The sequence below is a fragment of the Chaetodon auriga genome, chromosome 19 (assembly GCF_051107435.1).
Source record: "Chaetodon auriga isolate fChaAug3 chromosome 19, fChaAug3.hap1, whole genome shotgun sequence".
Classification (NCBI taxonomy): Eukaryota; Metazoa; Chordata; class Actinopteri; order Chaetodontiformes; family Chaetodontidae; genus Chaetodon; species Chaetodon auriga.
The window spans coordinates 13,629,604-13,652,991 of record NC_135092.1 but is presented as its reverse complement, the minus strand read 5'-3'; the positions used below and the strand labels follow the sequence as shown (position 1 = coordinate 13,652,991).

Genomic DNA, 23,388 nt, shown 5'->3' with positions numbered 1-23,388 from the left:
TCATGAACCAAGACCCAAAACTACTCTGATCAATTTATTTTGAGAGACCCGATGCTTGGGAAGACTATAGTACTAGGTTGAGTGGCATTGGATTAAGCTGGATGCCACTTTCTCTGTCCAGGAACACTGACTTTCTAGCCAAGAACTTTGCTCCAGCGTTCACGGAATTCTGCACACTGCACATTTTCCTGAGTCGTCCAACCTCTTCTGTTTGAGGCCATTTGAAAACAGTCAATAGCATCGCTTTCATATAGCAATCGTGGGCAACTTTAAAGTGTGTAGCTCTATCCAGTCATACACTAAACTTCCTAAATGTGTCTTTCTTTAGTGCATTTTCTTGTTGGATGACCTGCATTTGGTGGGTGTTAGGTGCTAATTTCAGACCTTGATACACAGTAAAGACATCCAGGTTTCTAACTTTAAGGAACCACTTTCTGCAGGGGGGGGGGGGGGTTTCCACTGGTTGTTTGGCAAGCATTTCTGGTGACTGACAGACTTCATTACCAGTGCTCTTCCTCAGAAACTGTTTTAACACCCGCTTATGTCACACGTTGTTTGAAGTTACACACTCGTAAATCAAAAGTTACTCATTGATTCTCATTTGGCTACAGGTACACATACCACACTCATTGTTTGTGGTGTTTATATTGGGGGTTGGAATGAACTGGTAGTGATTCTTGTTCCGTGATCCAGACAGATATCTGCCGTAGTGATTCAAGGGTAGAGGCAAATTAGGAGCAACTGCCTCAGGCACAGACCGCCTGTGTACGCCTGTTCATCTGTCTGTGTTGCGTGGTATAAAGAGAGGCCTGAACACGCTTTTGTTTGCTGGACTGAAAGATATTTTTCACATTAAATCAGCCTCACAGGGTTTTGGCAACAGTCAGGTGTCATAACCATCCCATCCTTTCAGAATTTGGTGTTTTTGCTGTACAAATGACACATCAGATTAATCGATTATCAAAATAGTTGGTGATTCATTTTCTGGCGATCCACTAGCCGTTGCAGCTCTGGGAGAAAACAAGAAGTGATCTGCATTCTTTAAATGTGAGACAGAAACACTGGGGATATCTGATTATGAACGTGTTTTTCGAGCTATGCCGTCTTTTTCTCACAAACCGAGCCGGGATATTAAGCTGTACTCATAAGTCACGTTTACATTCAGACCTATTTTAATGCAACTTTGTTATTTTGTGGCTGAAATAGCCAGACTTTCATATCAATCTTTAGACATTTTTGGCAGCCGCAGTGCATATCCTGTTGTGGAAGCAGGAGTTTTTTTTTGTTGATTTTGGTTGCCATATGTGGCAGTCAGATGGCTCATTTTCTTTCCCATATCCCTATTCCCCACCCACAGCCCAGTGTTTTGATAGTCAGCTATATCGAGTCTGCAAAGGCGGCGGCCCAGTTTGGCTTCTACCAGAAGGCAGAATGGAAACCAGACGACTCCATGATAGCTGTCGCGGTAAGTACACCACTCGACCATCTCATCCTATATTTGCAGTTTGGCTGTTGCCCACTGGCCCATGTCTTGTGTCATCATCAAGTACAACACACTAAAGTACACAAACTACTTGTATGCTTACTACAAAAATAGGATACTTGACTGGAGATTCGATCACCATGACTTTGTTGAGTTGCTGACACACACACTATCCTCAAATGTTACAAGTCAGTAGAAATTCAACATTATATCATGATTGAGTCTTGAAAAGTCGACAGCACTGTGATTATGTGTCATATAATTGTAATACTAATGTTAAAGGATTCTCACCATTGCCTTTTTATCCAGTGAAGGTCAATTATAACACAATTATTTGTCGAGTCAGAATCATGACGGGTAAAATCATCATTTTAAACATCGCACTCATGCTTGGTGTGCACTGAGTCGTTGTGGGAAGCTCCACCTCTGAACTGTGGTTTGCCATCATGACTTTTAAAACTGATGACGAAATGCCTTTGTCTTTGTAGTCCACACACTCTGTGATATGCGTGACCTACCCGCATCCATACAGTCCTCAAACCAGCCACAGCCCTGAGCGCGGCTGAAACGTAAACAGCTGCATAACAAGCTGCCTCTGGAAGGTGGGCCGTCAGGTGCTTTTGGGCCACGTGTCGACTGTCACCTGTAATCACTTCTTCCACTCTCATGCTCTCCTTCCTCTTACCTGTCTGTTTTTATGTCTGCCTGGAACAGTAACTTCCTGTTTTATCACATTGTTAGCACTGGGGTTTATTGCATGTAGAGTTTCAGTCAGTGGGTCAAAGATGCTGCAGTAATCGATCACTGGCAGGATTTTATCAGGATCTTTCTGTTTTAGAAACCCACAGGAACAGAATGAGCACGTCAAATGCTAGAAAGAAAAAAAGACGAATGTTTGGCTGCACTTTTCTGAACAGCAGGGTTTGTCCTATTTTTTGATGTTATGCTGAGCTCCATCCTGTAATACAAGAAATACAAGGAAGGTATTCCCGTGGCGAGGAGAGTGGAGCTGAAACGAGCTCACTCTCTGCATCATGTTCCAACCTCGCTCGCAATCACACAGTGAGCAACGGTGTGACATTAGTGTGAAGTTAGGATTTTTAGGCGCTAGAAAATAACCACAAAGGTAGTGGCAAGTAAAGGAAAATGACAAAATGTCAGGGGGAAGAGATGACAGAGGATTAGAGTAACCAATTCAATCTTGTCAATTCCCGCTCTCGCTGTCACATGGGAGGAACACGGACAACTTGAAGTAAGTGTTGGCTGTATGATCTGACTGATCATAAACACTAGGTGCTCTCTGTTTAGCAATGTTTTAAGTTATGATCTCAGCAGTTACAGGTATTCAGACTTGTTTATATACAGTGTATGTAATGTATGATCCCAGAGGCTGGACACCTTTGACTCGCATGGTCATCTCTCCAGGTTTGCTTCTTACAGAAAGCCGCAAGTCACTTCAGGCTTAATGTTGCCAGAATGCAGTGTCTGCTTAGAGGACAGTTTAAGGTTGAAAGCATACCACTGGCTGTTTAAGTTACTGCCAGTTAAAGTTGAACAATAGACTCCTCCAGGCATAAGAAAAGTTGGAAGACCGAGAATGACCTGCAGCTGAACCGTGACAGACGAGCCTGTCAAAATGAAATTAACATGGAGGAGACTCAACATGCCGCCAAGGATAGGGAATGATGGAAGGAGCTCATTGTCATCTTACGTCCCACAGGGGACAAAGAGGATTCAAGTGAAAGTAACATCCTGAATTTGCGAATGGCAGTAGTTTGTCTGCGGTAGATAAAGGTCACTGAACAAGCTGGCCTTTAACATTTTGTGAGATAACAGTTGAATGCTTCAGTTGCACTTTGCTCCCTTTCTGAAGTATTGTCGCACTTTGTCCTGTGACTGTGACACAATCATCCCAAAGTGAAACTGTAGTTCTCTATCAAAGTGAAACAGTAGCTCTCTATCAGACAGGCTGTTGTGTGGTTCATCCATCACAAATGTTTGCATTTCAACCTGAGTGTATTAACTTTACTATCACAGTAGAACTTCTTATGGTCAATAAATAGGTGATAAGACGGGAATCAGCCACCTTTGCCCTTGAACCTTGGACTCATTCTTCACGCCCGGCTCGTGGGTGAGCTCTGTACTGGGAACAGATTACAGCTGTCTCAAAGAATCTCGCCACCTCAGCTCTTTTTGGAGAAGAAGAGAGCCTCGTTTTTTGTGTGTTTTGCAAATCAATACAAATTCGCCCCAATGCTGAATCTAATGAGAGGAGGATACACCGCCTGTGTCAGTCTGTTTTGTTTTTAATCTCCGTTGAAATAATCATGAGCTCTCTCCTCTGGGACCTTCCTTGCTGTCATTATAGCCCTACCTTAGGTAAACTCTCTAGAATAACCCACAACCCCCCAAAAAAATATGCAAATTCTCAGCCCACAAAGCTTAAAAGACGTGATTTTAAAAATTCATCCTCATTTCCATGGAGATGAAATGACGATGTTCTCGCCAGCATGTTTCTGTATGTAAGCCCACACAGGCTCACTGATGTTAGTTTAGCCAGACCTTTCCTCCGCTGTCACGCCTCCAGTCGGATCATCAAATCTTTTGCAGCTCAGTTCCTCTGCAAAATCTGTCTCCCATGAAATTTAGGTAGTATTGTTCTTGATTAGGTTCACGTATGCCCGCTGTAAGATAAACATTATAATCATCTCAATCAGCTGTCAGTTTGTGCTTCTGCAGTATAGGCAGAAAATCAACGCACTTACATTGCTTTGAGGCGTTAAACACAACATTGCATGCTATATATGGACAGCTACACTGTCCTTGTTGTGTCAGATATTTACATCACAGGCTCCACAGAGGCTGAGAGCAGAACTAAGTATGATTTGCACCTAATATGCACAAATAGCGGCATTGTTGAGAGGAAAGAGAGCAGGTTTTAATACCCTCAAGGAGCAGCGGCCCTTAAGGCAGCAGAGTGCGTCATGACTTGATGTATTGAGTTATTTACTTTCAGGATGGCACATTATTTATTTTCGGGGTGGAGCGTAAGTCTCTTTCATCAAGCGTAATCCCCCATAAAGAGCCCTGTCTTTGTTGAACTAATGTCTTGGTACATGCTGTGAATCAGAGACACAACAGACGGATGCTGCATCTGCCCTGTCAAACATGTTGAAGCAGACAAAGAAGCCTGAGCAGTGGCAGTGGAGTCAGACTATTTGTCTGAGGATGCTCATGTAAATAAACAGGAAGCTTATAGGAATAAGTGTGTGGTAGAAGCACGAATTCAGCTGGCCCATTCAGATGGGTTCATCATGAGAACTAGATGTACGCTATATTGATGTAATAAATGAACTTCACGATGCATCAACTTCTCACATTTTCTGCTCTTGTTACCATCACTCATGACTCTTAGCGGAGCTGCAGCGAAGGTAACTGTGCGAAGGAAGCGTCTTGTTGAGTAATCTCACACGAGGCAAGCGCCCGAGTCAGCAGATGACTCAATCGGCTCCCAAAGGCCATGTGATCAGCAGCGCACAAGGACGACCGCCAAGACCCAGAACAGGAGCAGACGGCATCAAAACAAACCGCACACAGAGAATTGATTCATTAGAATCATTAGTGCCTGCTGGAAAAGCGCGCCGCTGTGTGTATGTGTGTGCTTGCATCCATGCGTACGAGTGTGCGGTCTCTGTGAGCGGCCTGGGGTGTACAAGTGTTTGCAGGTCGCAGTCGTTGGATTTAAGAAATGAAGCAGCTCCCTGAGCATTTACATTTCTGTATGCACTGTATCTAAGATTAGAAATGTTTAATAACATAAGTAATGCTGGTATTAATTAGGGGGATAATGTGTCTCTGGTAACCCTGGCTATCGTATTGCAGTCAGCCATATGTTAGATATTTCCTGTACAAATGTTTATTTTCTGTGGAGTAGCTGGACAAGCAGAATTATTTGCTTTCTTTTTTATCTTATTTCCATGCTTGGGATGTTTCAGGTCAGAGTTTCTCATACATTCAGTTGGACATTTAGCATATTTCTGCTTCATATGAAAACAGCACGCAGCCCTGCATCCGAGGAGTTTATTGTTTCCCCTTTTTTATTTTATGTTTCCACCCTAATCCAGCTAATCCTACATCTTTCCGTAAACACTGCCAGGGAGTACCGTCAAGGCTACGAGTGGCTGTTTAGAGGTCAGTGTGGCAGAGGGCAGTGTATGTTTTTCCCAAAATACCTCCAATTGTACTTGAAGCCACTCTAGTGGAGTCACTGGTGTTAAACAACAACAACCCACACACACACAATTTTTTTTTTTTTTTTTTGTGTCAAATTGAGCATTAGAGTGTTTAAAGTGGAGAACTTACTGGGAAGTTGTCAGAGGAAATGCTTTACCTGCCAATTCAATAAAGAAATTGATTCAAAATAGTGAAGACAGAACATAGCTTATTAGAAAACATTAGCATGATGACCTCTTGGCCTCTTGGGGTCTGTCTCTACACCCCCTCTCCCAAAGTATTTCCTTTCATCCCTGAAGCCAAAGTACACATGAATGAATGCTGTGAATGTGTCAGGGAAAGCACTAAGTCAGGCTTGGTCTCAGGCCCACCCAGCCAAACACAACAGGGAGCAGGTGGAGGAGTTAAAAATACTCGTTCGAGCACTTCCTGGGCTCCACAAACACTGTTCGATTCTGACTCGTGACTGGTGAGAAGTATTAAATGTTAATGTGGGGAGGACTGGCGTGACCCTGCATGTGTGCAGAAGAAGAAATGTGTTCGAGCTGTTTATGTGGCAGAAACGTGCACTGGCTGGAAGAACCACTGTCACAACCACAAACTGTGTAATTGGCAACAGAAATGCCTCTTTAATGCCAACGGTGCTGCAGCCTGAACAGGAGCTGAATTGCAGTGAAGCATTCATATTCTCATTATGCTCAAGTCCCTCACGATTAACTCAACTTTAATCATTTGATTTAATCAGATTTCACTTGCCCTTTGGGACCATGTTTTTGTTTTCTGTGCTGTTTTTACTTTCCTTTCTTCGGGTTTGTTCTTTTTGCCTCTTGCACTTCCTGTCAAACAGGAAATATTTTGGACAAGTGCTTGCAAACTTTGAAGCAACAGTTTAGATTTGAGTGTCTGCGTTGAGTTCACAACACTCAGTGGAAGTCAATTCAGAGTGAGATCTACGGACTAGACAGTGATCGTGTCAGACTTCCTGAAAATGCGGTTGAGTTCAACATAAGGACAAAAGTAATGTCAAGTTTAAAATGCAGACCATGCATTCAGCTGTCATGTTGCTTGTCAATTTCTCATTTATCTGACAATGAAGCTGCAGAAAGTGGGCTTCCAGAAAGGCACCTTGAGTGACAAAACTGACACCGCACTCTGCCGAAATAAGATCAAAACATTTGATGGCTCTGCTTGAAATAATGGATCTGTGTTAGCACACAGGAGGTTCTGATGACATGCATGTCTTACGTTTTAAGTCTATGCAAATCAGCCACAGGCTACATGTTGGGATGAGCTTTCACCAAGCGTTATTAATTTGAGAAGCCTGTGGCATCCTGCTCTTTTTTCTTTTTTGCCTCTGCTTTTTTCCCCTCATCTAGGGATGGAAAATGAGTTGGACTTGGGCGTTTGACTTTCGCTATCACACTGACAAAGCTGTGGTTGGCAGATCCCATCAGCATCAGAGCTGGGAGGCTGCACCGAGGATGGAGCCGCTTTTTATAGAATGTTGTATTTGTGTTTCATTAAATTTTTGAAAAATGAGCCCACATTTTTCAACATTTTGCCCCGTCAACCATGACTGGAGAGCCGTGTTAGAATGACTTAACATAACCTAAACACTGATAACAGCACTGTTTGTCTAGGAGATTATCAGTATTTCAGTGATGACCAGTCAGGAACTGGTTCCTATTTAAGTTTTCAGTACCCATCCCCAGTTATGTGCTGTGTTGACTAGCTTTTATGTCAGGAGGCCATAACTTTTCTCTCACCCTCATCAGCATTGTAGTTTAATTATATGGTGAGCAGACTTGGAGAAGTCAGGGACTGCAGACAATAAAGACCAGCATTGCCCAGGCAGTAGCCCTCAATTCATCTACCAGCTGTTTGCCAGATGTTTGGCTGCTCACACACCCTGCAGACCTCGAGGCTAACGTAATCACCCTCCTAAACCATGGCTAGAACTATCTTTAGCTGAGTGTGTGTTTGTGTGTGTGCATGCATGCATATGAGGCCGAGAATGTGAGAGAAACAGCTAAAGCAGTTGAAAGAGGAATAGACTGTGTTTGTGTGGCAGGAGTCAAGAAAGGATGAAGTCCTTCAAACAGGGGAAATACTTTTTCGCTCCTCTCGTGTGTGTTTTGGGATCCGTCCGAGGCCAAAATGTTCCCTCTCTGTTTTTAGGCTCTCACTCGGCAGTGCTCAAGAAAAGCGTTTTCTCCGAAGATTTTTTTCAGTGCATTTTTCTATGACACAGAAGTTCCACATACATATAAGAACATAGTATCAGCTTACGTCAACGTAAGCATTGTAAGTTTCTAAAAAAGCAAGAAAGATGTTTAAGACAGAGAATAATAAACTAACGTATACAAATATTTTCCTGGTCCTTTTGCTTTTATCTGGCTTTTGTTCTGCAAGGAAATGTTCAAAAAATAAGGAGCAGATAGATTTTCTGCAGCCTTTTATGCTTTGCAACCCTTCCTGACTTATCTCTGTCACATACATTCAGGATGTTGTAGCAGTACCAGGAGCATGCATCGGCTCTGCAATGAACAGAATCTTGTCGAGACTGCGTCAGAGAGGCTGTTTACTCTTTACTATTTATTTGTGCTGTAGCTGCACTGGATTAGGTGTTCCTTTTGCTGTGTCCCTTCCTTGATTACACAGAGCTGGTACAGTCTGTCTTGTCAGAATTTTTATCACACCGTTTGATCTGGTTTCGGAAGATTTAAGATCTCTCAAAGTAGAAATGGTCTAAACGCCAATGTCTCTCTTGGTATTATGCTTTGTTATGCTTTTTCTGTACTCTAATTTAATTTAAACGTTTGCTTTGGCCAAACACTTTCACCGTTAAGCTCCATACCAGTTTTTCTCAGCAGGGATGAACATGATTCAGCTATCAGTTGCACATAATTCCTTCCCTGTTAGGAAAGATAACAGCATGTTATAGTAATGGCATACCAGTGAGTCATTTAAGTGTTGACTTCCTCCTCACTCCTGTAGTCAATGCTGAAGAAAAATAAACTGATAAACAGATAGAGGGGTGGATTTTCATGCTTCAGTCAGGACAGCTGTGTGCTTTCGAGCCACATTTGGTATTGCTGCAGTTACAGATGCACACATCTGCGTCCGCCGTTGCATGTTTGTGCACTGTTTATGCTGTTTAAAGTCCATGCTGGTAGCTACTGTTGCACAGCAAAACATATCTGACCTGTGTTCAGTTAGGAATTTTGCACGCATTTACATTCAGTATGTTTTTCAGTGACTGCCATCTAATGTCTGTGAATCATGTGAGTGGACACTTTTTTTTTTTTTCTTTTTTTTTTTCTTAATTTAAGGGACATCCACGGCCGATATCCACACAGGTTGCATATGTGAGGATCTCTGGAGCTTGTTTAAACATGCAGAAGAGTGGCCTCGGTACGCTATTAGATGGTGCACGGCTTTCTGCTGACTTGCCACTTTCTCTGCAAACAGCAGTATAAATGCAAGCCTGAACCAGAGTTGTGACCAAGTCAGCTTGTTCCTCTATATAGTGTTATAATTGCAGTATCATCTGTTACATGACGTGCCTCTCATATACCGATTACTGAGTATGTGCCCAAAAGACACCAAGTTATTAGGAGCAAACTGGTTGAATCAGGACATCATGAAACATGTTTTCATCCCCTGCGATAACCTGAAACCTGTGTTTGCATGCATTTGCTCAGTAGTCCGTTACCTTATTTTCAAAACCACTTATTAAATTGTCAGAGAAGGTTTTTTTTTTGTCAGTCTTTGGACTAATAATGCAGTGACAGTTCAGTACCGGAGTCTTTCCATGGCCTACCGACCCTTGACACTTCAGTGAATTAGCCTTGTGCAGAAAAGTTTTGGGGGACTCTGATGGACACTGCGGTCCTTTATCTGCAGTGGAAGCTGAGCTGGACCTGGCATCACTCATTTGTAGATGTGTCCTGTTTTGCCGGCTCATGAAAGATTCGTTGCAGCACCCAAGCTCCTGAGCCACTGTGTGTGTTTTGCCTTTTGAATCGTAGTGCCTGCACGTTTATTGGGCCTTAGCTGACAATGACCGGCGTCCTGCCTCTTCCTGTATCATTATCTCCGCATGTGTGAATGTACCAAGAGTTCCTGGAGACATGGGACGCATCTCAATTGTTGCTCTTCTCTCTTTATCTCCCCTCCCTTTCATCCGCAGCTTTTCACCTATCTGACGAGATGAGTCGAAGTAAACCTAATCATAGTCCCACGAAAAGATGAGTGGGTGTGTGAGCGCTTTCATGTGTCTCGTGTGATCAAACTACAGATGAAAGGGATGCAGTGTTGAGAGTGGGAGACACTGCAGAAGTTTGTCTTAGGTTGCCAAATAGTTTTCCCACCCCTCCCCCCACCCCCATCTTTGATAGTTCACTGAGATTCCCTGCCTCCTGTAATTGGCATGCTTTTGAAGTACAGCAGCAGGCCAGTCACACTCACATTTCCTTTCCGAGCCCACATGGCTCTCCTGTGGGACAGACGTCTTGTCTGAATTAGTGAATACATCGGCTCAGGAGGGGGCTCCTGGGATTGACGACTTCACATTGACAGGATTTCAGAGCTATGATGTGAATTTCTTCCATCTTATAACTGGATATATGCAAAATACAGTATTTCTGCTGGCCCATGCACTCTTGCTAATACTGGTCATTTCTTTTCTAAGAGACTCCCAAATGCTCACAATGGCTGTCAATCAAACTGTGGTTGAAAGTAACTATATGTAGATTTACTCAAGAACTGTATTGTTAGCCTGGTCCTTTGTTGAAAGCCCAAGATCGGTCTGAAGCAATCTTCAGTTCACAGTCAAAGTATTTATTAAGGTCACATATAAAGTAATACAGCGCTGGTCTCAGACTGACAGAGCTCCTGCAGGAGCTCTGTCAGTCTGAGACCAGTTGTCATACACATTTATCATGTTGGGTTTGACCAAACCCAGTACAATAATCAGATATACGTTACAGAATATAATTGGTCAAGGCGTGAATGCCAGATCTAAATGCAATAGACATCACAAAAAGAGAAGAGGAGACGAGACTGTCAACAACCAGTGTGCCACCTGCCTTTTTGTTATGAGAAGTGGCTCTCACCAGCCATGTTATCCTTACGGCTCTAGGCTATGAAGGACATCCATGTAGGCTAAAGATTAGAGCATGAGAACACATGAAATGACCATAAAGGGCCTGATCATTACAGTATGATAAAGATAAATAAAATTTGGAGATACTTTACTCGTATATTAAGACATATAGTTGCTTGCTTGTTCCTTTAAAGATTCAAATCTGACATGGAAAAACAAATGATAAAACCCATTAAGATTAAACCTGTGGTCTCAAACCATTTGGCTTTTAACTTCTCACAAAAACAGTGTTTAGCTGGATGTCTGAGTTGTTAGCGGTTTTACCAGAGGATGATTTCCCCTCTAAACTTCTCACATGGCTTCATTTAAATTCGTGCTTGAGGCCCGAAGAGATGAAATTAGCCAGTGTTTCACAGAAAAAGCAAAGATTAGGGGATACTCACAAAAACTGAAAACAGATTTATGTACAAGAACTTTATTTCTTCTTTTCTCATTTCGTCTCCCATAAATAATCCCAAGACCCTTAGGAGGGCCTTGAGCTCTGAGTCAGGAGCCACTGGACTACCTGACTGTATCCAAAGCGGAAAATCCAGTTCCACCTCAACCAGCTACAGTAAAGTGCTGCTTACACATTGATGCAGTAGTTGTAAAAATCTCATTATGTCGTATTCATTTGTACTAATTTCTTTATTCAGCTTTATGATTGAGATATGAGACTTGAGTAAAAACAGTTTATGGGTCTAAAAATGTCTTCTCCGATGCAGATCTGGAATCAGATGCAGTTTGAAAAATTCCAAACATTTCCTGTTGTTGAAATGGCAAATATTGGAGAATTGTGCAGCCATGGCGGAGGTATCCGCTCTCTGAGTGCTTACTGGTATTCGTATGTGGACGGCATTAGCATGCTAGGCTATAATAACTAACTAGGTCATTGTAATGGGACTGTGTCCTACTGTGATCTTAAACTATATATAGTGCAAACGTGATAGTGATGAAGTGGCCGTTTTATCTCTTCAACTCAGTGCACATCGACTCCGCTCAACACGCTAAAGTCAGTTTAGCATTAATCGTATCTCCTCAATGTCCGAATCTCACTCCCACAGTAATTCAGACTCTTTAAAGGTTGTGATACAGGCAGTTCATAATCAGCCGTGTGTGTCACAGACATGATTGCGGAGCATTTGGGGATTTAAGTAAATAATGTCTTTTCGGAGATGGTGATTTTGCACACGTTAAGCAGTTAAACATGGAAATCTTTTTTGTTTGTGCACTTCCTGCTGCTCAGTTCACCACATCTGTGTCTGAGCAGCTGATAGCTGGCTGTTACAGTGCACGTTGGCTGTGTCATCGCTCTGTGCCTCAGCAAATATTTGAACAGCGATGTTTGCATACATTTCATGACGCTTTGAATAATGTGCTGCAGGTTTCACATAATTCTTGCAGTTAACGTTGTCATTATTCTTATTATCAGTCCAAACAATGCCCTCGGAAATGATTTCTTGAACTTGTATGTAGATGTTAAGTGTGTCTTTCCGCAGCGAGATGTGCAGTATTTGAAAGGTCAAAAGGCCTTTTAAGCTAAAGTTTGCACTCTTCATTGACAGTTGTCACACCGTCTTGCTGTTTAGCAGCTTTTGCCTTTGTAGCTCATCAACAGCTTTGCGGAGCTCCGAGGCTTGTTGATGGGTTTAGCAGGCCTCAGTTTGGCTCTGTCCTCTGTCTCTTTTCCAGTCCAGCTTCATGTTGCTGCTGGCTTCCTCCGCTCTCTGGTTTGCGCTTTCTCATCGCTATGGTGACGCGTTGGCCTGCGACTGACAACACTGTCGCCACACGAGAGGAGTCAAGGGTTACTTCAGAGCGCTGCCACCAACTATGAGCAGACACGGGCATACTGCAAAGCACAGATGAATGTAACACTGTGGATAGCAGACTCGTGTTGTGTGCGGTGAACTCGCTCTGGTTCAAGGTGGATCTGCACTACGACAGGAGTCTTTTTATCTACAGCCATTGCAAAACCGTGGCACTTCACTGCTGACGGTGGAGTTCAGTTCAAGTTTCGTGTCATGTTTCAGTCTACGGGCTCAATTTCAGTGGTTTCCCTGGCAGCACTCTGCGTCCACATGCGTGTGCAGTTGCGCAAAAAGCTCTGTTGCAAGATAGCAGTCCTCTATGTTAAGAAATTAAAATAATCATTTATTAATCCCACAGTGGGAAATGTGGTGTGACAGCAACATAGTGGGTAATGTCATAGTAAGAAGCATCAGTTAAAAGATAAGATACATAAGTAAACCATAAATTAAACAGGCAGTGGTTTATTCACATTATTGCATATAGGAAATTTTGGTATTACTTATTTAGTATACACTGACGTTGCACATGGGTGAATTTGTGAGTTTTGATGCGTGCGGTCAGCTGGGAGCGGTGTTGATTGTGAAGTCTTACAGCAGCAGGAAGGAAGGAGCTGCGATACCTCTCCTTCACACCCTGCCGCAGGTGAAGCAGCCTGTTTGAAGGAGCTGGTCAGTGCTGCCACACAGGGGCGGGACATGTTCTCCACCAGGGGTGTATTATTTTTTCTAATATTTTGACATCATAGATAGTGTTGGCTTCTCTTGTAGCCAATCTAAATTCAGTTTTCAAAATGATCAACTGGCAGCTCAGCCTGTTCAGGATTGTGCCACGCAGGAAAATGTCAAGCATCATTTCCTGTGAATACTAATATGACCTGGCTGTGTTGCAAATACTATCCTTTGTAGCATATACCGAGGAGATCTGGGATAAAATGAACATGAAATACTCTACAAGTAATCATGATCTTACAGAATTATTTGCCAAAGGATTCAGATGCATTCGGACGAGGCAGCCGCCTCTATCGCAAACAACATAGGTGTGGATTTTGCTTTCTTGAGATAACCAGCGCGATTAGAAGGTCCTATTTTAGAGAGCGTGCGGCGTAATTGATGTGAAGCTGTTAGCCAGTAGCATCATATCATAATGACTGCAGCTTCAGACCTGTGGGTCTGGACCTGCAGCTTCAGTCAAATCTGCACCACCTGTCAACTAAAGTAACAGCAGCAGCGGTTTAGAAGTACATCTGAAAATGCGTTTGGCCATATTGGTCAACAGTATGAAATATGTGATAGTGCATATTCATTCTGAATGCAGCCCAGTACACCATTTGCAGCCATAAGCTTACCCTCTGTCTCACTGTCTCCTCTGTGATGGCAACAGACGATGTTTTTGTTTACTGATAAACCCCTTTCCTTCCCTCGCGTCCTCGTTATTTCTCTATCTTGCAGCCAAAGACGGCATCGAGTGACTTTGCAAATTTGTGATCTAAATAATAAAACACCATTTTTCTTTAAAATTCCTGTGCGCATCGTTAACCACAGATTCTCCTCACTTTCCCTCACTGTGTGGTTATTTGTGTGTTCTCAGTGTCTGACGCTGGCTGAGTGACTGTATGTGTATTTATTTTTTAAATGACAGTCTTTCCTCTCTGTTTTCAGACTGCCAAAGGCTACATCCTGTTGTTTGATGTGCTGGGTGGAGGGGAAGACAAGTACCTCTATGAGCCTGTCTATCCGAGGTGAGTGCAGCACACATACGAACTCTCACACACATTGATGTACAGCACACATGCTTAGGGAAAGTGAGCCAAAGCTGTAGCGTGCAGGAAGGCTACACCATAAACAAATCACATGTCCCTTAACGAGCCACATAACCATCATTATTATGCACGTTATAGCGATCTTTAATGATACCCGTGTTTGCTGTGAAAAACCCTTCTCGTGCAGTTTGAATTCATCAATGGAAACAGCGAACATGCCTCTGTTAGCCCCGCTGAGTCGCTTGTGCTTCAAGTTTAGCTTCAACTGCTTGCTTTTCCCTTTTGGGATTGTTTGCTTGCTGCAGTTCAGCTTTGAAGAAGAGCGTCAAGGTCCTCGTTATGGTGTGAAGCGGGCTGAGTCTTGTTAGCAAGTAGCCAGCAGCTGTCTGTCAGCGCATGTGGCAAACAATACTACGAGGAATACAGGAGCGCTTCACTACTAAATCCTCTTACATAATACTGTGTTTGCTCATGAGCAAGTATGTAATAAATAGTTTGCTATGGTTATAAGGTTGGTACAAGCAGGTTCAGCGACCACTGAACGCATGCTTTTTTTCTCTTCCTTCACTAATCCTCCCATTTCTGCGCTTTGCATTAAGACGTCCACGTCTTGTGCCATTGTGTCCGCAGTGTGTGTGTGTGTGAGTTTCACATTCCTCGACGGCATACCAGCAGAGGTCGGAGCAAGTCGGGGCATATTCAGTGATCTTTTTTCAGCTCGGAGTTTACAATGTGTTGCATTTTGGGAGTTGTCCTCATACATCACTGCCACTAATATCAATATATGTGTCAATGTATTTGTGTGTTTGCACAGAGGAAGCACTCGTGTGAAAGTGACCCCGGGTTATAAGGAGGAGCAATGTGCCCCTGCCCTGTCTTTAGAGATGAAGAAGCCTGTAGATCTGGAGGCCCCCATTACCAGGTAGTATGAAGTCTTGCATTGTTCTCTTTGTCTGTTTTCCCCTCCCTCTTTGTGTTTCTCTCCGTCCCTCCCTCGTATTCACACAGGCAGAGGCACCTACACACACTGGTTTTATGGTTTTTTTTTTTACCCCTCCCCTCGTGCGTCGCTTCACCAATGTGTACATGTCATATGCAAAATAACACAAAGGAAATATGCTTTACCTTCCAAGACAAAGCATAATCGTGTTTTTTTTCTTTATTTACATTTGCCATTTGCCGATTTAAACTGTATTCACCTTGTTTTTGGGGGATATTTAAAGACATTGCTGTAGCTGTTAAAGCTCAAAACTGCCTTTGTGCGTCTGCGAAGGACATTTGGCTCAGAGAGGTGGCCTGAAAAACTCTCCTCTTCCTCTCATGGAAAGTCAGCATCAGTGAGACATGGCTGAAGCTAAGCTCCTCCATTCTGTCGGTTGTAAGCAGAGAGGCCCGCAGAGAGCAATGCATGAATGTGCGGAGATGGAGGGGGTTGTTTAGAGAGGAGAGTGATGGACAGATGAGTGGAGGTGGGTGGAAAGGCTTAGTGATGATTGATGAAAGGATGACAGAAGGAACATGTTTGATTTCAGCGTTAGCAGGACGGAAGGGAGCGTTGCGTGGAGCATTAAAATCAGCCTCATACGTTTTGTGGACAGTATTTTGACTGTATTCAAATGATAAAGTATTTTGGGTGTTGAGGATTCCTGACCACCTTTCACTGCTCTCCGTCAGTCTCGGCTATCAGTTTAGAGATTGATTGCTTGTCATGTGACCCCCATGACCGTGTTTGCTTTGTTAAATGAGGTGCTTCTGTTTTGTGTTTTGCATTTTAGAGTCAGCTTCAATGAAATGTCACCATTTTTCGACGGCTTTTTAGATTTGAAGACAGCAGTCACTCACAGCATTCAAAGTTTATTTAAGTGAATCACCTTCATTTCATGAAGGCCTCAAGATCCCTTGTTCATTGTTACCATGTAGTGGTTTAAATGGGGATTTTTAAAACCTAAATTATAATAGCATTGATGAGAAGAAGTAACCAAGGCCAAGCAACAAACACTGCAGTCTGTCAGATAAAAGCCAGTGTCTTCCACCTCCTCGTTGTCTCCTTTGTGGTGGTTCAGTCTTTGCTAATTTCACTTCTTTTTTTTTCCCACCTTCCCCATTATCTCCCCTACATCCACCAACTCGCCATCTTTGTTTGCTGAGTGATGAGAACTGTCACTTTACCGGTTTTCTGCTCGACTCCCTCCTTGTTCGGAGTTTTGTTTATCTTGTGTTTGTATTGTCTGCGTCTTTGGCGTCCTTGTGTTCATCTGTCACATCTCGTCCACTGTCTGCACTCGACAGAGATTACAGGGTAGTCATCAGAACAAGAGCGCTCTGTTGGCATTTCGCAGGCGCAGCTTGATTGTGCGGGAGATGAGTGGGCGTCTCCTGCTGTGAAACTACAGTCGTCGCCTCCTCCGCAGCGAAAGTCCGCTGAGCTTCATTTCCTTTGGTTTCTCTCTTTCCGACTCTGACTTCTCCTCTCGGTTGTCCCCTTGTGCTATCTTCAGTCGTGGACCCGTCATACTTTTTGGAAGACAATGAAGCGCTTCACACACACACAAACACACACACTGTTGCTTGTTCCCCTTGTGTATTAGAAGACAAGTGAGACTTGGCACGGGGAGCTGTGTGGCCTCATCACAGCTGGCCAGTAAAAGTTTCAGGCTTCACTCAGAGGGCACAGCTGGATGATGACTAGTCCACTGTTTTCTAACACTCTGCCGTTTGTTATCTTGTTCCCACCCTTCCTACCTACCGCCCCTGCCTGTGTTTTTCTTTTACTACATCCTCCGCAGTTTTTTTTTTTTTCCTTTTCTTTTGAACCTCAACGCTAATTTCTGCCCTTCTCCTTCCTCCCACCAGTCTGCAGACCCTCCAGGAGGACTTATTGGTGTGCACCGCAGACGGCTACCTCCATGTGCTGCACTGGGACGGGCTCGGCAGCAACGGGCGCAAGGCCATCTGTCTCACTACAATCCCCTTCTCACTAGACCTGCAGTCTGCTCGAGGTCAGAGAAGACTTGATCGTACATTGTCCATCTTCCCTCATGTTTTGCTAACTTCAGCTCCAGATTCAGTCTTCTTGTTGCGTAGAATACTTCAACCTCTGTATGTGTGTGCGTAGGTGGTCCCTCCCTGGACCTGGAGGGAGTGTATATCCGATGCATGGAGTATTGTGTGACTCTTGACGGCTTTGCTGTGGTGCTGTCTGACGGACGACTTGGCTTCATCACACCACTCAGCAACACCATCACCACAGATGTAAGAACACTCACAGATACACAGGAGTCAAAGAAGAGTTTCTTTTGTCCAGTAATTCCTTTTATTTTATTTAATTTTATTTTTCTACCTAAAAAAATCTGTTGAAATCTGATATATGTAAGTCCCTCCTAGCTTTGGAAAGAACGATGTAACGCTGTTTCTGGTTAAACAAAACCGATCGTACTCTTCAAGAAAAAGGCCTGTCTCTGTAGGGATCATTTCCATAATGTTGTCAGACACTTATTTTAGCAATGTGAGCCTGTCAGTGGCAAAAACAAACACTTCAGCGGCCGTACATTGACAGCGGGCAAACACCTGCAGGGATTATGTTGCAGCCTGTTTCATGGCTGCACTCTCACTAAATCCTGGAAAAGCCTCAAAAACTGATGTCTCCATTAGCCACTTGGACACAGAAACATGGGTAAATAGGGTCCAGAATCAGATAATAACTGACTGAAATTCCTCCCTCCTCTGGGGCATTGAAGTCTTTTGGGTTTTCCCAAACAGGAGAGACACAAAGACCCTTTTACAGAGAACAATCATCCAAACTGATGACGCAGCATGTCCGGGTCAGCAGGTTTTCAGATTTTATACATAAGGCAGTTTTTTGGTTTTCATTAATATCATGATAATTTGATCCTGCACAGACCTTGCAGCTATTACTTTATCTTGGCCGGATTCAAACAGTAATGACCACATCAGTAAGACATCTTTCAAATCCAAACAGGCACGATGAGCTCACCATTAACAAGCTGTTCGAAAATTGTGGCCAGAAATGATGTTCTCGAAAATCAAAAAGTGGGTGTTGAGGTCACATCGAGACATGAATGCGTCCAGATATAAAATGTTAAATTAAAATCATGACCAAGCAGTCTGCTGAGTTTTATTTAGACTTATCGGAAAGTTAAATAGAAGTGATGGGATTGAAGGAAACCACAGTCAGAACGCGCTCTGCTGACCTGCAGCTGATACCTTACACACATTCAGTTATTGGTGATGTATAAAGGTTTCTGGTGTGTGTGTGTTTGTGTGTGCAGCAGCTGCAGGGCGTCTGGGCAGCAGATGTGACCGATGGCACCTGTGTGGCTGTCAACAACAAGTACAGACTGATGGCCTTTGGCTGTGCCAGGTACGTGTCTGCCACTGTCTCTCTGTCAGCATCTGTACAATAGAGCGATGGCAAGAAATCTTGAGTGTGTGTGTTTGCTTGCGTCCGTGTGTTACAGAGATTGATTGTTGTCCATGTGGTGTGTGTGTGTCCAGTGTGAGAATCTGTCAGTTTGTGTTTGCTGAGGCCTACCTAGTGTGTGCTTGTGCAATCTGCCAGGTTGGCAGGAATTTCTCTTCCTCACTGCTCCCTGCTCTCCTTCAGGTTTTTCTATATTTTGAACCTCGCCGAAACAACATGGGTGCACACACAGTGCTACCGTTCTTTATGTAATTATTGCCTAAACAGCCCTTTGCAGACAATAAGACAAAGCAGAGTCTAAAATCGTATTATCTGTCTTGCTGTATAAGGAGAAACCACAGTGCTGTGTGACCAGTAGCGTCATCTGAGTCTTTGAACATCATTAGAAAACGCCTTTTTAAAAACACCCTTAACGATAGAAGTGCTTCTTACTATCGCTGTGTTTTTGAGCAAGAGGTTAACTGTTCATAAGCAGGAACTGAAGAGGTAGATTTAAGCTGTGGTTAAACAATTACCATCACACAAATAATGACCATGATTGTGTTGTAGAGTTGTGTGCATGTGTGCTTTCATATGAATGTGCACTCACCTGCACAGACATGCAGACATGAGAGTAGTTCAAAGCATAGAAGTGTAGCTTGGAGCCGTTGCTCCATAATTACAGCCACAGGTCACTTCCACCGCAGCAGCGTTTCTGATTATGTGTGTTCCTGCACTCCTCATGCTCCTCCAGGCAACAAGTTACGGCTGTTAACTGGTGCTTGTTTTCATTACAGCGGCTCAGTGCTGGTGTACATGATAGACACCACGACAGGATCCATGCAGCTCTCCCACAAACTGGAGCTCACCCCGAAACACTACCCAGGTATCACCCATACGCTCCCCGTCTCTCTCTTTCCTTCTTCCTCCCTCTTCGTCTCTCCCCTCTCTTCTTCTGTCTCTCTCGCTGCGCAAATTCCTCGTTGAGATCACTTGCATTCCTTCAGCTTTCTCTCCTGGGTGCACATGCCTGTGTTCCCCCTTAGTTCACATCTGTTTCAGTCACACTCCTGGAGTCTCTCACAAAGCCAGAGCTCCCCCTAGTGTGGGAACTGTCATTCAGACCCATTTCCAGGCTATCCTCAGGTCCTGAAAAGTCTTTAAAAGCACTCAACAATGGTCTTCTTCTTGCTTGCAGTTGCAGGGCTGTTAGTTATTAAATGTGATTAAATGTGATTGTGGGCTCTACAAATCAAAAATGGGATTGACACCTAGGAGGCTGTTCAACCCTCTTTATGGAGTTGACCTTATCTCACCTACGTACAGCAGGTACTGTCACCACTGCTAGCTGCAGTAGCCAGGAAGCTCATTGTCTCATAATGGGCGTGAAGGATTTTTGCTTCTTTAGGCCTAAAAGGTAATTTGACAAGCTCTCTGTCCTGATCAGGCTGGGCGGTCTCTGTCTCTCAGGGGAACCAAGGTCATAGCAGCTGAGCTTCACTCTGCCTCAGTGTCTTGTTTAGGATTCAACACCCAAAAGAATCCTCACGTATGTTTAGATGAGTGAAGAATAACCTTCCTTGGACATGCAGTATGTGTCTAGTAAGGGTTAAATGCAGGAGTGTGTATGCCAGGGAGCATCCTTCAGAACACAGTCAAGCTTCAGTAAATGCTTTTGCGTAAGACACCGAGGTTTCATGAACCCTCCTCAGTCACGAGTTAACCAGCTCTCACGATTTCTATTACACTGGCCAAGTGTTCATTTTAGCAGAAATGTAAATAAATGAATCATTTTGAAATGGATATCCCATCCATCCATTTTCTGATGCTTATCTGAGTCCAGGTTGATTTGATTAATTACATAATTAGTAAGTATTCTTATGCACTGCTGGGAGGTACATGAAATGTGATATAATAATAAATAAATCTAACTGTGAATGAAGTTCTGTTTTAACAGAAAGTCAGGCTCTAGAGGCCATGAATCATGTTTTTTTCTCATGGTAAAGTCTGAAAACAAAGGACCAAACATTGAGGCACAGTGCATCAATGAAGAAGACAATGTTCAAAAATAGATGAAGCATAATATCATGTGGTTCAGTGTCAAATATGAGGAGATACTTCACACCTCAAACGCACCACCTGCAAAAGTACAACTATAACCAAAGCCTCCTGATCCCTTAGAACTTCTCTTTCTCCTTCGCCCGTTCAGACATCTATAACAAGACGGGCCCGGTCAAGCTGATTTGCTGGTCACCTGACTACAGCGTTGCCATGGTGACGTGGGAATGTGGCGGCCTATCACTGTGGAGTGTCTTTGGAGCTCACCTCATCTGTACTCTGGGAGAGGACTTTGCGTAGGTGGACACACGAATGCACCCAAACACACGATACACTTAATTTAACACAAATTCATATCAATCTTTTAATTCATCTTTCCCTTCAGGTATCGTTCTGATGGTACCAAAAAGGACCCCATTAAAATCAGCTCTATGGTAAGTGATTTTATTCGATACTGCTGCACCATCTACATAAAAAGGATGGAGATTTAAGGTGATGGAGACCATTAAACTAATTGAAATAATTATGAGTAATGACAGAAAATCGCTCGGCAAAGTTAAAAGCAAAGATGCGGCGCTTATGTTGAGATTCACTACCTACTTAGCACCGTTATTTACAAGCAAATTGCCCTTCATTGAAGTGGAACGGAGATAACACACAGGCTGTGTAAGCGTATGCATATTGAAATCTTTTTTTTTCTTTCCTTTTATTGGGAAAACAAAATTTGCCTGTTCTATATAAAATGTGCTTTTGTGTAACCATTGTGCTCGCTGTCTGACCCGCCCTCTCCAGAGCTGGGGAGCAGAGGGCTACCACCTGTGGGTGCTCCCTAACAAACAGGAGAGGAGAAGGCAGGAGGAGCAGCAGCAGCAGCAGGAGGAGGAGGAGGAGATGGTCGCACCTCCTCACTCCTCCCTGCAGGCCGGCATACTGCAGTTCCACTTCATCAAGAGTGCCCTCACAGTCAACCCCTGCACGGTGAGAGGACACATATTGTCAGTTTTGTGAATACACACACACACACACACACACACACACACACACACACATTAAATATTCATGCCCTGTTTGCTCCTCTCTCGGCTGCACAGAGTAACCAGGAGCAGGTGTTGCTCCACGGTGAAGACCGCCTCTACCTGACCTGCGGTGACCCCACGCAGGTCAACAGCGCCTCTGACACACACCCGCACACACACTTACACCCGCGTGACGGCAGCCCGCTGCACCACCCCCCCAACCCCGACTCCTCTCTCTCTCAGGGACTCAGCACTTTACTGGGACACAAGCACTGGCACGTGGTCCAGGTAAGGATGCGCAGCCATCACACCTGGTGGGCCTGGATTTACGTAACGGCGATGGTGTCGAAATGTTTCTTGGTATTCACGTTTCCAAAAACGAGGCCAGTGCGGCACAAATGAGCTCCCATAGCACTGCAGCCTCAGGCCATCTGTGTAGAATCAGCAACAGAGGCTTTTAGGGCTGAAATTAACTATTCATTTTAATTTTTTATTAATGTGCCAATTTAGTTTTTTAATGTTGTAATGATTTGGGCCACACAACACAGCCCCCAATTATTCAAAAATATTCAATTTAATATAATGTGAGACAAGGAAATGTAAGAAGTTTTTACATCTGAGAAGCATCAAATGTTTGCTTAACAAATCATCGATTGTTGATAAAGTTGGAGAATCATTTTCTTCATGTGCTCAGTCCTTTCTGTGTCATAGATGACATATGAATCAGTCAGATCAGGGAGCTTCAATCAACAAGTGCCAGTGTAGTTAGATGACGTGTGGTTGACTATCTTGTATTTCTCATAGTATTTTTGTATTCCTCTAGATTCACAGCACATACCTAGAGAGCAACTGGCCTATACGGGTAAGTGTGGGAATGTGTGTGTTTGTAATTTCTGGTCCATTTGGTCAAGTGTCATGAAGAAAAATGTGCATTTAGTCGTCACTGTCCTCCATGAGTATTCAGCTTCTGAGCTTTCTGGCTTTGAATGTGATGTTATGTATGAGCCACCACAAACAGGTTAAAACAAACATTAATTGCCATTTTGTGTGACGGTGTGTTCAGTTTGCAGCCATAGACACAGCAGGCCAGTGCATGGCTGTAGCAGGGAGGCGGGGCTTTGCACACTACTCGCTATTCACAAGAAAATGGAAGCTGTTTGGAAATATCACTCAGGTACGTGACGTTGTAGACCAGAAGGTGAATATCAAAATGTAATACAGTTATCGATGAACGACTGGTGGCTGCTCGCTTTAGTTCACGTCCTTCCTGTGCAGGAGCAGAACATGACGGTGACAGGAGGTCTGGCTTGGTGGAACGACTTTGTGGTGGTCGCCTGTTACAATTTCATAGACCAGCAAGAGCAGGTGAGACCCAAAGCACTCACTTCTCCATTGTTTCTCTGAAATCCCACTGTTTCTGCACGTCAGTCTCATTGCGACGCTTCCCTCTCTTGACACTAG

At 43.7% G+C, this 23,388-nt stretch overlaps 1 protein-coding gene across 1 annotated transcript in view; it reads left to right on the top strand.

The window, feature by feature from the left end:
- ric1 (RIC1 homolog, RAB6A GEF complex partner 1) overlaps positions 1-23,388 on the top strand; it is a 33,580-nt gene that overhangs the window by 4,186 nt on the left and 6,006 nt on the right. Inside the window, exons 2-15 of the mRNA XM_076757400.1 lie at positions 1,358-1,465; positions 14,333-14,412; positions 15,248-15,355; positions 17,287-17,432; positions 17,549-17,685; positions 18,723-18,814; positions 19,651-19,739; positions 21,063-21,207; positions 21,297-21,345; positions 21,704-21,889; positions 22,003-22,215; positions 22,751-22,789; positions 22,991-23,101; positions 23,203-23,292. Of these exons, the coding sequence (XP_076613515.1) occupies positions 1,358-1,465; positions 14,333-14,412; positions 15,248-15,355; positions 17,287-17,432; positions 17,549-17,685; positions 18,723-18,814; positions 19,651-19,739; positions 21,063-21,207; positions 21,297-21,345; positions 21,704-21,889; positions 22,003-22,215; positions 22,751-22,789; positions 22,991-23,101; positions 23,203-23,292 (1,593 nt within the window). The remainder of the gene's footprint in view (positions 1-1,357; positions 1,466-14,332; positions 14,413-15,247; positions 15,356-17,286; positions 17,433-17,548; positions 17,686-18,722; positions 18,815-19,650; positions 19,740-21,062; positions 21,208-21,296; positions 21,346-21,703; positions 21,890-22,002; positions 22,216-22,750; positions 22,790-22,990; positions 23,102-23,202; positions 23,293-23,388) is intronic.